The sequence below is a fragment of the Patagioenas fasciata genome, chromosome Z (assembly GCF_037038585.1).
Source record: "Patagioenas fasciata isolate bPatFas1 chromosome Z, bPatFas1.hap1, whole genome shotgun sequence".
In the NCBI taxonomy this organism is placed as follows: domain Eukaryota; kingdom Metazoa; phylum Chordata; class Aves; order Columbiformes; family Columbidae; genus Patagioenas; species Patagioenas fasciata.
The window spans coordinates 71,445,977-71,462,289 of NC_092560.1; the positions used below are offsets into that span (position 1 = coordinate 71,445,977).

Genomic DNA, 16,313 nt, shown 5'->3' on the forward strand with positions numbered 1-16,313 from the left:
TTCCGTGCTAAAGATACATACACATTATTTTGGACCATGAGTGAAACTGTTTTGCAGGCCACTTCTTGCATAATCTTTATCTTCCTTTTTTTGTTCCTGGGCCCCTGAACTGTATTTGTTAACTGTAGCGCAGATTATGAGGCTGAAAGAATGGTTAGCACGTGAAATTAAAGGGCTTTTGTCAGACAGGATGACAGACAAAATGATTGTAGTAATGTTTTTTCATGCACTAATTTATTTCTGTTACTTATTTATAAACAGCTAGGTTGGTACTGCCAGCTTGTTTTACTGTACACAGTCTGGAGACAACCGGTGGGTGCTTATGGCTGTGGCTTGAATCCGGCAGAGACTGTTAACACATTGGGACCCTTCACTGTGAATAGGGTTGCTCATGCAGTGTTTTTTGGGCAGGAGCCACAAACTACTGCTCTGGGATGCATTTAAACCAGTCACCTCCAGAGAAAAAGGGGTTCTTACTCTGACAAACATCATAGGCAGTAGAAATCCAGTGCAGAAGAAAATGTTGTGCAAGTGCTGCTGCAGTCCATGCTTGTCTTTCCCCAGACGTGGCAAGACCTCTTGTCACACTTTGGCAGACACAGCTCTTGCTGCTGCTCTGCCGAAGGTCTTGATCCAGAGCAGATGTCTGTCTTATGCTTTTCAAGGAACTACTTTGCATTTTCTTTTTGTGTTCACAGAAAAGAGAAAACAAGCTAACACTCTGTCAGCAGTTTTAGCATTTTCAAGGAAGAGACAGCCCTGCAGACTCCTGCTCTGTGGCTGTCATTTGTGTAGTTGCACATACAATGGTCTATGTAGTAACTTGTGGTAATTGTAGCTAGAGTTAAATTCTTGTGTTGAGGAGATGCTTTTTTTTTGGTGTATCTAAAACACTGTTTCGGAACTCTTACTCTGCAAACCGATGTTGCGAGAAAAAAGAACTGAAATCAGTTCTGTTTCTCTGCTGCAATGTCATGGTGCCATCCCATCTTGTTTATGGTGTCTGTGTACGACATGCTTTATTCTCCTCTGTATAGTCTCGGATTAGCATGCCAAACGTGAATGAATTTAGCAAACTTCGGTGATGACAAAGGTGTGGGCAAGAGCAACACTGTATTTTGTGTACAGAGCATATTTGTCCAAAAAAGTAAGAAATGAAAATTCATTAATTTGGAATTTACAAAGTGTTTGCTGGAGGGTAACCTGTCTAGAAATAACTTGGATTCCACTTATTAAAAATGAGATATCAAGGAAACGGGAGGCATGTCTGGACTTAGATTTTCCAATGTTGACATTGGTTTGTCACTAACAAAGTTAAAATTAAGTGACAGTAAACATCTTGACAAGAAGAATGACAATTACCAGAATCCCAGGGGATGGCAGAATCCAAATGAGATAGGGAATAGGTTTGTTTTTAGAAAAACTCACGGTACCCAAAATGGCTCATCTGCAACACCAGGTGGCAGTGCTGCATTTACACATTTGAATAATTTCTATTCAAAGCCTTCTTAGGTACAAAGCTGTAGTTCTTTCTAGAAGCTGCTAGGGATGTCGGTATACTGAGAAATGTGAAACATATACATTTCTAAGGCAAAGTACTTGCCTCAGCTTTCCTTTTTATTTTAATTGGGTCTTTAAAGTAAATCAAGACTTTCTTTATGTAGAAAGCGAAATGTTAGCCTGTGAGTTGAAGGGTTAGCTCTGCCCATCACTTCTAGGACAGGTAAACTTTGTGTCACAGTTGTATCCACCTTCCTGTTGCTGCCCCATCACTGGATTTCAACCCTGTCCTGGATGGACCACTTCTAAGAATAAGAGGGTAGTGACTTTACCTGGTGGTCAAATGTACCACTTGTTGGTATGGCTACATGCTGTGGATAGGTCCACACTGCAAATCAGACTGAAACTCTTGATTTCATAGGCCACCAAACTGGCATTTGATGTTACAACCACCAACTTGGAAGGTGAGGGCCAGTATTTTCGCAGTCATTGTCCTGAATCACCCTATTGCAGGCAGCAAGACACCAAGTTTCTATGAACAAATGAAAGTAAAAGTGAAGATGGAATCTCAGATACCAGTATTCTAGAGACAAGTGTGAAGTCATGTCCTTCAGTTAAGTGACCTCATCTCAGACTCAACTCAGAACTGGTGTTCTCTTTGGTAATGGCTATCAGATAAGTAATGTAAAAGCACTTACAGGATCTGTCTGTTATACATAGAATTCTGCTTTGGCGATTAAAACGTTTATTTTGTTTATACAGCAATGTTCGTACTCAGGTTTTACTTCCAACAGTGCTAGGAGACTCCAACGTTCACATTCTCAGCATTCTAGTACTTCTGTCCAGATGTTTATATCTAAGAAGAAGCTTTAGTCTTGATTGTTGAATAGCAACTTATGGAGCAAACACAGTTTAGAAAAGGTAGCTGAATTATTTCAAATCCTGACTATGAGGAAAAAAAAGTCTGAGTTTAGCTGCTAGTAAGAGAAAACAAGCCAGGAAAGAATTACTCATTGAAAATTATTCACATCTGGGAACTACAGCAGAAATGGCAATGTATTGGGAAACAAAGCTTAATTTTCCATGAACTTGATTTGTCTCCTATTATTTAAGGTTTAATCAGTTTTCATTTTATTGTGAGTCTTACCCTGGGGCTGATAGATAAGTGCTTTATGTTGCTTTCCGTGCTGAAGTTCTGATGCAGAGCTTCCATCTTTGTAGACAGCATAAAAGGTCAATCAGTAAAATTCAGTGTGTGAACTCTTCCAGTGGAGACCTGTGTATAAATGGCTGACAGTCTTGGGATCTTGTACTCATGGCATTGCATTAATTTGGTTTATATTCTACTTGAGTACTGTTTCCTGAAATGAGCACCTGGACAAAAGAAACACCAAGCTCAGGGGTTTAGTGTTGCCCAAAATGGTCTTAGGCATCACCTTTTCAGAAGGTGATACATAACAAAAATAGCTTTAGAATAGATAATTGAACTCTAAACTGATGCAGTTGTCTCTCTCATGTCCACGTTGCTACATCATCAAACAGAGCAGATGTGAATACATTTTTTCCAGCTATCTTGAAATGCAGATGATTTATGTTGGATGAGACTTGGCTTAGTTTGTTTAGGCAAGTTAATTCTTAGCTCCTGACGAGGTGACTTGGGCGTAGCATCCGTTCTCTCTAACTTGGAGCAGTACTGGTAAGACCCTCAGAGTCTTTACCGATGTGCTCCATCATGGTCTTTGTGAGTCCTAGAGAGATGGGTAATATGAAGTCAAACACAGACACTTCTTGCAAGGATATTCCTACATAAATTTACCATTTTAAAAGTTGGTCCACTGTTTTAGTGGTTATCTGGTATAGCATGGCCTTGGTGGCCCACATCAGCTCAACATCCTGTGCTGTATTTTGCAGGAGCTGGTACTTGCCTCAGTAACATTCCCCCAGATTTTTCTTTGCTTTCATGGTCACAAAATGCTTGCCTTCCCTCAGCCAGAGATAAATATATGTCAGAGATGCTCTTCTGGTGTTTTGAAGAATGCCCTGAAGTGCCTCAGGAAGGAAAGTGTTATGTAAACACAAAATACTGGTGTGTGGCAGACTGCAGTGTTGTCCAGACTGAGAGTCAACCATTTTATTCCAAATCAAGGGTCTGTCATTTTACTGTAGCAAAATTCTTTGCACATGTGTTGTAATTGGAGAGAGTGCCTGTAAGGTCAGAGTAGCACTGAGTGCCATTCGTACTGTTAGAACTGTACACCCTGCACTGTTCACTGGCAGTACCTGTGTGTTTTTAAAATGATGAGTGATATCACTTATTTTTTGGACAGAACATACATGGACTGCATCGCTCAGAGACATAGTGTGTTTCTGGTGCAGAGCTGCTCCCTGCCCCTTACGTCTTTGACAGAGTGGCAGGCTTATCCAGTTCTGATGTGGTGCTGCAAGTTGTTCTCACCTCACATTTTATTGCCAGGTGTGGAGGTTGGATGAGCCTTCTGGAAAGTGAATTGTAAAATGAGCCAACCCATCAGCTCTTGAAGGATGAGAGGTGTCAAAGGATAGACTGGTTTAGTAACAGTTGGAGTCTTGGGGTGCAAAGGATGAAGCAAGGTGCTAATAGTGCAAATGTTGGATTCCTGGTCTTGGAATATGTGAGAGAGTAGAAAGAAAGAAAGGGCATGATTGAAGTATCTAAATATCACCAGTTCATGTGTCAGCTAAGAATCAAAACAGCCTACAGTAAGCGTACAGTAACCAGCTTACTCTTCTGAGTCATTATTTTCCAGGAACAGTACAAAACTGAAACTCCAAATTAAATTCATTTAACTTCCAATTAAATTAATTAGATGCAATGGTTGGCTACCTGTTCAACAGTCAGAAGCTTGAAGTTCCTTTACAGTCAAGTTACTGTTGTTATAGCATTTTGCTCCAGCAGTTGTATAAAGTTAATAAGGTACTGGCATAGTGCCCAGTTTGTTTAACAGGATTTCTTTGGATTGCTGTTTGTGACTGAATGTTTCCGTGTCTCATTGTTTTACCATAAAATAAAGGACAAACCCATGCCAAAAGCACTGTCCAGCAAATGCTAAGCTTGAAAGCAGGTATGAATTTTATTTATTTACACTAATTTCATCCAGCATGTCATAGGGTCGTTTGCTTCTTCCACCTTTTCTTCTGATAAGTTAAAGTCATAATGTTGAGAACCTTTCCATGTATTGTTTTCTGTTAAAGTATTTAATAATAATTAAAAGTATTGTTTTCATACAACTTCAAAATGAGATGTTGACAAGGAACTAGAATTTGATTTCATGGACAGAGGTTCTGTTCTAGGTTATATGATGGCTCTGCAGATTTTCTTGTAATGCCAGTTGATTAAACGTATTCTTTTCCTGTTTCCTCAGCTGACCTAGCCCACTTAATGGACAGAACCTATGAAAGAAAGCTGCCCGTCAGCTCTTTGACAATAGCCCGGGTAAGGAAATAAATCCCTGTCGTAAAGTGTTGGAAATTACAGTGGAATGTTTATGAAATTAAGTGAGCTGAGAGGAGAAAAATGATACCACCTCTGCTGGGACTTCTGGGATCGTAAATCTCTTGCTATACTGTTAAATTGCTGTGTAAAGCTGTTTTATTGTTACTTTGTACTTATTAGTTAACACTTGAACAGTAGGGTCTCCAAAACAGAAGTAAATTTTTCTTTCCTCAGTAAAATCAGTCCATATTCCATTACTGAGGTCTGTATTTCTCCAATATAAGTTCTCTGCCTTCATGTGGTTTCCATCTTAGTGCGATTTTTAACCTCCCCTCGGGCAGTTTATCAGAACCCACGCTGAGGGAAGGCAGTGAATCAGCACCTGCCTGCCGGCCTGCACCTCCCTGCGCTCCCAGCATCCCTGCAGAGTGAGGCGGCGGTGGATAAATTTTGCCGCTGTTGTTTATTCCCTTGCCTCAGCAGACTGAGGCAGGACAAATGCTGGCATGGGATAAGTGAAACAATTACTTTTACTGGAATTAGCAACCAGTTTTATCCTCTGAAAGGGTTAATGTGAGGAGGGGGAGTGAAGGCAGACATGTGAGATGTGCTTTTAAGTTCCCTGCGTAAGGGAGTGTTTGTACTGAATAAGGAGAATAAATATGTCACTTGTTTAAAAGAAACAACAACAAAAAAAACCTGACTAATTTCAACCTTCAAAATTATCTAGAAGCTGAGTCACCACCCTGGTACGTCAGTAACACCACCAGTTAGGAATGACAGAATATTTTGTACAGGTACAAGATCAAGCATTTATACAGATTGAGCATACTTGATCATTGCTTCTGAGGGAGTGTCCATGGGGGAAATGAGTGTTCCTGTGTCTTTTATTATTTAATCAGCTTTGTTTTTTCCCTTCATGTTCCTGCTTTGAGCTGACCTCTTCCCAGGAGAAGTGGCATTTTCAGATTGGCAGGCAGCCCCGCTTTCCAATACCTGGAGCTCACATCAGATTCTTATTTTCTAGAATGTAAATAAAGCACAGAGACGTGCTATTGCCACATGCAAAAGATGAGACCTACGTGCATACAGTATGCAAGGAGAGTTAATAAACTGGAGAGCAAGTATCAGTCAGCTGAAGCTATTATTTTTAGCCTATGCTTGGGATAAAGAGAAGTTCTGACCTAGGGAATGTGCTTGTTTATATATTCTAAGCTAAAGGTATTATTTTGGGAAGACTCTGGAGTGTTCCAGCATCTATGCTTGTGTTAGGAAAACCTACAGGAAATATGAAATGTTGTTGCCACTGTCCTTCAGAAGTTATAGTATGAATAGGCACAACAGGAAAATGTTAGGAAAAAGGATACCTTTTAGAAAGAGAAGCAAGGTGTGTCAAGATTCAATCAAAATTGGGGGGAAAAAAAGTAAGGAACAGGATGTATTCTCAAAAGATGCAATTAAGAGCAAAAAATTAGAGAGGAGCAGCATGCTGAGCTATATGGACATAATGCTGAGATAGTCTCCATTTTTTTCAAGGTGCATAATGTGTCTTAGAGGCTAAAGGGGAGTTGTCTCAGTTTAAAAATATTTTACTTTTAGCACTCTAGAAGAAGCCTGAGCAAGAGCAGGCAAAGACTTTAAGACCTCCTGTACCCTCAGATACCTAAATATGCCAAACAAATGCATTTTGTTTATCGAAGTGGCATTTTCTTCTAGTATGTGTTGTGAGTGCTTCCTCTGAAGCTTTTATTTCTTATTTTTCAATCAGTTTGTTGACAACATTTCTTCACGAGAGGAAGTGGATCAAGCCGAATATTACCTTTACAAGTAAGCATCTTTTCCCCCCAGCATGAACTTTGAGACATATAAGTAAATACTATGAAATCTTGCCCTTTTAAGACTCTAATGTTTTCCAGCTTACTGGCTTTGATTTCTCTTCTGCAAAATAAGTTCATCTACTTGTCTTACAACTCACAGCTAAGGGCCCTCTTGGTAACTTCTCCTTTGTGATGTCTAACCTCCTTCTAGACCTCTGTCATGGACCCCTGTCAAGCATGTTAGTCTGGGCCACTGAACAACTAATAAAACCTCCAGCTATGATTTACAGTAGAGATGCTGAAGTAATAAGGAATTGTGTTTGTTTACACTTTTTCCTTCTAGACACTTTTTTTCTCTCTAAGTCATAATTTAACTAAATTGGCTATATGCATATTTGCATGTGTAAGTGTGAGATTCAAGGAATCTTGATTCCTTAAAATGAACACAAATAAGAATAGGAATGCTATGGTAATGATCAAGTCAGCAAGGCTAAACAAAGTATAGTTTTGGTTTTTATTCCATTAGTACTTCATGCTCTCCAGATAAGCTGAGTAGTTCACCTTATACATGGGTTGTTAGGGTTTTCTGCAACTATTTTTGTGTTGAGTGAAATGTATTTGGTATATCTTCTGCTGGCATCATGTTGAATGCTTGCTTGCTCCAGGTCAATACATCTCAATATCAACACTAAGAGAGTAGTAATTCTTGCTGATCACTAAAATAAATCAGTGCTCTTACAGGTGATTACACATGTAGTTTGAGAGCTAGGTTTCCTGATGGAGAAGATAACTCATCCTGTCAAAGTGCATGAGAGACTATCTTTACAAATGATGTCAGGTTGTTATTTGTAAATAGTAATGATTGTTAGTTTGATGAAGAAGTTTATTGGGTGGCTGCTTTAAGTATATGCATAGTTCTAAGTGTATGACTGCGTTAGACTTCAGATCTCTGATTGTCTGGTAGTACTGGGGCAGTGTCTGAACTTCTGAGCTTAAAGACGGAAAGAAGAGAAACCTAGCTGGCTAATACTAGCAATATCCTGTAATAAAAAAACAGAAGGAGCAAGAAGGCTCTGTCACAGAGAGGAGGTTAGTAGAGCTTTGGTTCCTTCTGGTCAATATTTTGTTGGTCCTGTTGGAATCTGTGATCTGGAGTAAGTTTTCCATCTTGCATCAGGTGCGATGAAAACAGGAGAAAATAAAGCGAGTGTAAGACAAGCCTTTGTTTTTGTTTTACAGATGTGCTATTAGTACCTTTTGCTAGCAGTCTTGAAGATTGTAATGTACGTTGTGCCACAGACTTAAGTTCTGTCTGATGGAGTCAAGCCCCATAGGGTGAGGGGTGCCAAGAAGCCTTTGAATGCCCTGACACCAGGAGGAAAGTGTGGTAGTTTAATTACTAAGTCTCAAAATTGTACAGATAAAATCCAGATACTCAGAGTGAGATATTCATATGTAATGTATCTTATAGGTTCTTTCTTCTTGAAAACAAGAGGTTCAGAGAGAGTGACAAAAAATTAGCAACACAGAAAATGTTCCATAGCAAGAAGGAGAGAATAGAATGGGAATATCTAACATATAACTATCCTCACCACCCTCCAGCTATGCCTGGTTAGTATATCAGTTTAAAATACAAGATTTTTATCCTTAAAAACACATTCTAAATGAGAGATTTGCTGTTCAAAAGTAATAACAGTTATTTCCTGTTTCTCTAAGAAATAATTCTCCTGGGGCTGTTGAGCTGGTGAGAGTGTAGTTATACATATATCAAGTATCATTTGGAATTAATACAGCCTTTAGTAGTCTGTGTGGGGAGAATAGAGGGGTACTGCTGTGTCACATTGCTTGTCAGGCACGCTTTGGTTGGAATTTTTCATGTGTGTGTTTCCTTGTAATGCTGCTTTGTTTTGGTGTTGTAAAATGCTTTGTCTTTTGGTGATGTTAGCATGAGTTTTCGAGAATGATCCATGAAACTACTCTCAAAATGCATTAGTATGCAGGTAGTGAAACAGTGCTGTGAGGTCTGTAATTCATGTGAAAATGTAAAAATCCCAATTATAACATCAGCTTCACTTTCAAATGAAAATAAGTGTGCTAATTTCAGGAAACAGGAGATGAGGTTGGTATCCACAAAGCCCCTTTTATTGTTCATTATGTTTTGCACTTAGGCTGGAGCTCAAATGAAGGACATTTTACAAAGATATCTCTTTGCAGCTGGGAGGATGTTCAACATAGAAAAAGTCCTGCAAAGATGGCCACACCATGAGACATAAAGGAGGCGGTAGAGAGGGAGAGTTAAGAAATGAGAAGCTTTGACAAGAAATCTTTTTTTCTGACTTAATGAGAAACAGTTCAAAGCACAATTTTTGTACTTTATGTAAGGAGACTAAGCTTCTAAGAAAGAAAAGGCAGTATCAGTGAAAAGCTTTTTTTCTTCTAAGGCATGCAAATCCATTGTGAACAACTGGCATGTACATGGCCTGGTAAGTTGGCTATATGTGCATTTACCTTAACATAAATAAACAGAATGTTCTCAGAGCCCTGTGTTTTTCCCCTTAACTGCTTGTATAGTATAAGGAGGAGATTTTGATATCTCTCCCCATTGTTGAGTGCCTCTGGCAACCTGTGGTGAAGGGCAGTCAGTTTCAAGGCCCTTAAAAGGTTGGAAGGTTCCTGGTACAAAAGGGCAAACTGTGCCTGTGGGAAGAATCAGAGGGAAGTGAATGGCATTCTCATGCTCGCTGTGTGGGGTTTTTCTTAAGATGAGAGTACCAGAACTTGTAATTGTAAACTTTGTAGACTGGAGACGTGTAACATGTCAAGCAGAACGTAGTTTCATAAGGTAATATTCTGGAACATTGCCATAATGCACTTAGGGTCCCAAAATACAATATATGTATTATATTTAGGTTTGTTTCATCTTTCTATCCCTTTAAAGCAGTGTATTTCCAGCCATACTGTCTCCACAGAGGATCTTGAGCTCTCAAGAATAGCTGTGTGGAAGCTGCTATGCTACATTGTGGAACGTGTCAGTAAGATGGTAAAGGCCATTTTGAGGCATGACGTCATCTGCTTTCGGAGCTCCTCTTTTTGTTTCCTTCTGAATACCTCCCCCACTCTGTTAACTGTCAGACTTTAAAAAACTCCTTTCATCTCCTAGGATGCCAGCAGAATTTCTCATCAGAATGCAGAGCACTTTCAGCCAGATCAAAGGCCTGCAGTTCGCCTTACTTTATCCTGTCTCGCTGAGATGTCACTATTTCTCACGTCAGGGTGGTTTTCATGGGATAGAAACATTAGCATAATAGAGAGATGTTTTGTGGTGAGGTAATTCTGCTGATTCTGTATGTAGGTTTTATGCCAACAAAAACGTGTTCGAAAGCTATTGTGGAAGTTTTATGTTGAAATTCCTGAGGAGGATTTTTAATTACGTGAAACCCATGACACATTGTGTAGAAAAAACTATACACATTGTCTGTAAAAAGTAAATGTTTGTGTGTGCATGTGCTCTCCAAATTCTTGCACAATCTTCCTAGATTTTTTCATTGCCTTTCCTTCATTGATAATTGCTTCTTAGAAGTGGAGTTATTTCTGCAGATTTCAGAATTTATTATCTGGAGTCAATACTTGATTATAATCACAAAATGGGACAAGAGCAAACTATAAAAAATTATTTTTAGATATGCTGTCATATCTTTCATGGTAACAAGTTATAGTTTTGAGGCCTGATTTCAGCCATTAAGTCATTTTGAGACTGTAGCAGCCCTATATATATGAAATTGTGCTTATTCCTTGTAATTCCAGCGTATCAGTAATTAGTCTGACATCACATGCAAAATGAGTTTCACCCATGCTATCTATATCTGCATGTCTATATCTGTGTGTCTGTTCTGTGGGTGTAGAAGTTGCAGTTTTTGATACTTTCATGTCGATCAAGCAGTTTAGCCTTTGGAAACATCAGTGCCTCTAAAATATTGCTCATGATAAATTATCACAATGGACCAAAACAATTTTTTTTACTCCTGAAATAAACTTTGCATGGCATTCATTCCCACTAGTATGATACTCTGTTTCTGTATATAAATCTACTGGCTGTAATGAATGCCATTAGCCTGCTCCAGGACAAATAGAAAAAGGAGAAGAGATGTAGACACAGTCTTTCAGCATATTTTATTCTTGCTTAGAGATGTTTCCATTGTCCTAAGGCTGTAGCTGACATACACTTAGACAATTCATCAGGTCTTGTCTTTTGCTCCCTCTAGAGAAATATGTGGGTTAAAAAAAAAGTGAAAAGAGGTACAAAAATAAATGAGTCAGAAATGTCTGCCTGTTATTCAAGTTATGCAGCAGTTATGTTTTGAAATGATACTGAGAAGGAATGGAAGCATGTGAGAGAAAAATAAACTTTATAGCCACAATGGTATGTTTTACCAGTTTGGACACCTGCCTCAGCTGAGAAATCCAAAATAACTTCATTTGCAAAAGATCTGGGCTGCTCTTTGGCAGGCTGGGAGACATAAGGAAGGGAAACACCAGACAGTTTTACCACATTAGAATGTTCCAGCAATTTGCAGGTGAATGACAGAAATACCTGTGTTTAATGCCGTTGCTTTATGGTGGGCAGTGTGTGATGCTGTTGGTCACTGTCCAGGCTGGTGCTGTCAGATATAAGCATTCTGGTCTTGGAGATCACACCAGTCTTCTGGCTCCAGCATTCACTCATTTCTGCACAGAGGGGCTCATACGCTTACTCTCCCAGTCATCTTTCACAGCTTCTCTGGTGTCATTGTCCATGGTTTGTCAGTCTCTGAACTGTAGGAATCTTTGGAGAAGATAACTACCATCTACATTTCAGAACTCAGAGGCAAACTGCAGCAAGCCCCTAATCCTGTAACCACCTCTCATTCAAGTAGGCATGCTCAGTCAGTGTAACTGTGCTGTAAAACTGACGAGAGCCATCAATAAAGATCTAACACTGAAAAGCATTCAGAAACATCTCTTCCTGTACCACAGGTCTTTTTAGTTACCTGCTTTTCATAGTCCGTCTGTCCGTTTGTATACGCTTTCCTTTAAGCTTGGCAGAAACTGGACGAGAATTTTCTAGGCACTGCTTAGAAAAGCAGAAAAAGTTGGAAGACTTTCCTTTAACAATAATCTTTCCTCGTTTCATGTTGACAACACTAAAGAGTTAAGTGTTTAGATTTTTCTATTGAAAACAAGGGAAAAAGAAAAATTCTTCTACAAGCAGAATCCTGTATCAACTTTAGGGGGCACCCCCACAGTATTTCTGGAGCAGATGGAAAGATAAAGCAGGTCACATTCAGAAATGGAAAGAACTGAGTCAGTCCACACCCCATGTAGATACATTTTTCATTTAGCATTGGGAGAAAGGCTTTCATTACTATACCTGCAAGAAAAGAGTGTTAGCAGAATTTTCGTATCTTTCAAGCAGCATCTTGCCAACAGCTCGAAGGATTCTAAAATATCTAGTAGATAGTGTTGGAAATGGACTCAAGTACAATGTGAACAGTAAGTGTTTAGAACCGAGTCTTGAATGTAATACTTCTTATACATTGAGGGAGAAATGGCAGTTTTGTCTCAGACTTTGACTCATATTCACCTTAAAGGTCGATTTTGTTATATCCAGTTGCATTCTAAAGGTTGTTTCATAAATTCCTGCACCAGCCAAAGGCCTGTGTGGAGGCAGATCTTACATTTTGTTTTAGAATACTGAAAGTCTAGACAGAGGTTAAATTGCAGTCAAAAGTGTAAAGAGTGAACCATTCATACAAATACAAGTACAAATGACCAGGACACAGTAAAGCCTTTTATAAGCTTCAGAATTTAAAATACAAACACATGCAGGATTTATTTGTTTGCTAGCTTTGATGACTAATAATTGTAAAGACAGGCTTGAGAATTAGCCCCATCCAACTTCGTTGGAAAGGAATTTCAGGTGCCATTACAGCTGTGGGCACTAATGGTAGCCAGAGTGACACAATGGCTCCAAACCTATGTAAACAGAAGAAAAAAGCATATGAAGTTGTTTCTGTTGGGTTCCTTCTATTGCAGTTTTCCTTAGCAGTGTTAAGCAGTACAGTGATCTTTTCCCTTTAAGTACTGTTGAAGATGGCAACTTCTAGGATAAAAACTTGAATTTTTATTAGACTTACAACCATAACCAGAGGTGTCATGATCCATTCTTCGGGAACTGCTAACTTTGTGGTTACCATATCCATCAACCTAAACCATTTTTTAATGATGCAAGTATTTATTCCTTCTTGAATAAAAACAAATACAGCAGAAAAATTAGTGATGAATGATTCTACGATACATTGTTAAGGAATAATCTCAACATGTGGTAGATCAGAACTGTCTTATTACAGATAGGTTTGTTAGAATTATTTGAATTGTTTAATTTGATCACAGCTTAAATCAGCAAGCAAGAAACCTTATTTCAAATAAAATACTTTAACCACGTTTTATGTTTATGATTTTATTATCTTTCTGTAGAAAGCCTTACTGTTTTCTAGGAAGCCTTTAAACTATTTTAATTTTCTTTGGAATGTTTGTTCTTAATTTGGAACCATTTTTTTTACTGAGCAGGGAGACGATTTTGTATAGGTACTTAGAAGGTTAACAGGTATTTCTTTATAGGCTTAATTTCTATATTTGATTAGCTTTAAAAAAAAAGAGATAACTGTTTACCAGAGTGCTATTCTTCATTGATGTGGACAACTCTCTTGAGAAAGAACACTGAATGAAAGTATTGCTTTTCTGCAAATAAACATATTTTAATGAATATGTAAACATTAATTATATTAGACACAATATGGAAAGCGTTTATCAGAACATGCTTTGCATTTAAAACTTAACAGCTACAGGAATCACAGAATCACAGTTAATTTGGTGGAATTAACAGATTGTCAGGATGTCCAGATTTTAGTATCTGTAGGTGCCGGTTTTTATTCCTCTTTCATGTAGAAGAGGTAAGCATGCATTCCTGCTGTTTTCAGTCACAATTACTCATTATTGAGCTGAACTAGACGTAACATAGGAGAATAAACAATGTGTTATGATTGCAGTTATACAAGGGGCAACAGTCGTTAAAAATTCTGATTTCAGTTGCTTAGCTAGTAACTTTCTCTAGTATGTTATAACCTGCTGGTAAAATTAGCTATAAAATACATGGGGTTTGAGGGAAAAAAAGATATTTAATGCAAATTATTGAATTCAGGTTTGGGTGGGTGTGGTGTTTTTTTTTTGTTTGGTTTGGTTTTTTTGTTTGTTTGGGGTTTTTTGTGTGTTTTTTTGTTTGTGTGGGTTTTTTTTTTTTTTTGCAAGCACTTTGTTTTAAAAATATTCTGTTGATTTTTTGTTGACTTTAACTTAGTAAGTCACACTGCTGAGTAGCACTGGATTGTGGTGTAAGCAAAAGTGGGGATAACCATTCAAAGGGAAATGTTAGGCCATTTTAACTTGTCTTCACACATCATGTCTAGAATAACAAAATAGGCTAAAAATGGCAGAGCGTTTGTCCTATACTTTGGGAAATGTAGGGGTTTGTGCTACTGTGTGTGCTCAGAATGCTGAACAGTTTAAAGATCAGAAGACAGAGGAATAAGTACAAAGTCAAAAGGCTTCCAGATCTAGAAGAAAATTACTTAGGAATGTCAGTATTTGTGAGTATTTTACTGGAATCAGTAGTAATGGAGAGAGTAAAGGCAATTCATGAGGTCAGTTATGGTTTTGATTTTTTGTTGTTAGTGATAATTGTCTACTGGGTGAATCAGGGTGTTCATGTCTTAGAGGGACTGTGCAGCTGTGGGTGAGCTTCTGATAAGGTGGGGACAAGTATTTTATTGAAGATGGATTTTTAATAAAAGGATGAGTATTTAGAGCTTGGATGTGGTTTTGACTTTGTCCGTTTTATTCTGGAAAAATTGAAGTTAGGAGCTAGAAAGACATGCAGAAAGTAGTGTTGGATCTTTAGTGTTGTGATACAGGGCATACATAGTCTGCCACAGCTGTTATGTTGAAAATATGTCTTGGGTTGAAGGCATATGTTGTAAAGCTGCTTCAGTCACCTGGATTTACTCATGTTTTTCTGTTTAAACTGTCTTATTTATAACTAAAAGTAATGCTTAAAAGAGCTGGAACCAAAGCATGTCTTTGACATTCTCCCCTGCATGAGGATTCCTGTTCTGCACCACCTTTGTCAAGAAGATGGTCAGTATGCTTGAACTGATGGCAAGTCGTGTACTGGTTTTATAGTGTAGAATGATGAAGAGAAGGAGAAGGGCACTAGAATATTTTTTCCAGTGATATTTCAACCAGCACATGAAATACAAGGCTTAAGTGCATTTTCAGTGATCATTTCCATTGATTTTATAGTATACAATGAGAAATCCACATGATGTTAATTTTAAAGAAATCGTTGTGTAAAAGCTTGCTGTGTTCCGCGGGGCATGTGAGAAGAACACAGTCTGATCAAGCATGTAAAAAGGGCCTACACCGTATCGTTGTTCTGGGCTTTGGTGATAACACTGAATGCTTTCAGCTTAGTAATATGAGCCAGTAAAGTATCTGTTCTGTTGTGCCCTGAGAATATCTGTGGTTTTGATGCAAGTTGCTGCACAGTATGTAGTAACAGGTAGCAGATGTGATGCAGGTTCCAGAATGTGAAAGCCTATGGAAAAGGAAAAAAACATTAAGGTGCCCATTATAAGGAATGAAATAATGCATCACAGTATAGATCTGATCTTCTTTCCTTCTGTTATACCCTATTACAGACAAAATGGTTGTAACAAAATCATAATAACTGACAGGGAGGAGAGAGCCTTACTTTAGCATACATCTTTCTTTAGCTTGTAAATGATTAGGAATGTTAATTTTCAAATAGCTGGCTGCTTTTATTTACAGAAATTGATGTTTATGCTTTTGTAGGACTGAAAAGGTTTAGTCAACAATCAGTTATTGAGATATTTAGAAAATTATCTGATTATATCCATCAGGCTATAGATTTCTTTTTAACCCCGTTTATAAAGAGATTTGAAAAGCCAGCTTACATTGCTTGATTCCAGTGATTCGTTTCTTCTAAACACTTCCATCTTCTTCAGAAATGTCCAAAAACTAATTAGAGTACAGAAAAAAAATAAAATAAGCAGGTACACTTACTTAACTGGTATGGCTGCTTATTTCTGCATATATATTCGTGCCTGTGAAAAGTGTTCTACTCCCTAAGGGGAGAAGAAGCTTGTATTGCAAACAGACCCACAAAACAATGCTTTGCTATAATTGAATATAAGTACTAATGAGCAAAGGTCATAGGTTAACATTCTCACGAGATGAATTCTGAGGTTATTACTCTCTCCCTACTTTTATGGGTGGGGTTTTTTTGGTTGTTTTAATGCTACTTCTAATAGTGATCTATTTTTAAAGCTGCATGCTCCAGATAGCAAATTTATACTGTCTTCTGGAATGAGGCCAGTTGCATTTTCAGCACTTCTCTGTACCAAGCACTC

At 38.2% G+C, this 16,313-nt stretch overlaps 1 protein-coding gene across 2 annotated transcripts in view; it reads left to right on the forward strand.

Moving 5' to 3' along the window:
- The window catches only part of MRPS27 (mitochondrial ribosomal protein S27), a 46,569-nt gene that overhangs the window by 2,800 nt on the left and 27,456 nt on the right, over positions 1–16,313 (forward strand). Inside the window, exons 1-3 of one of the 2 annotated variants that reach the window (XM_071802646.1) lie at positions 4,580–4,601; positions 4,902–4,972; positions 6,741–6,799. In XM_071802646.1, the coding sequence (XP_071658747.1) occupies positions 4,583–4,601; positions 4,902–4,972; positions 6,741–6,799 (149 nt within the window). In that variant the 5' untranslated portion in view covers positions 4,580–4,582. Of the gene's footprint in view, positions 1–4,579; positions 4,602–4,901; positions 4,973–6,740; positions 6,800–16,313 lie in introns of those variants that run through there. The other variant, XM_065860850.2, reaches the window with a different exon arrangement.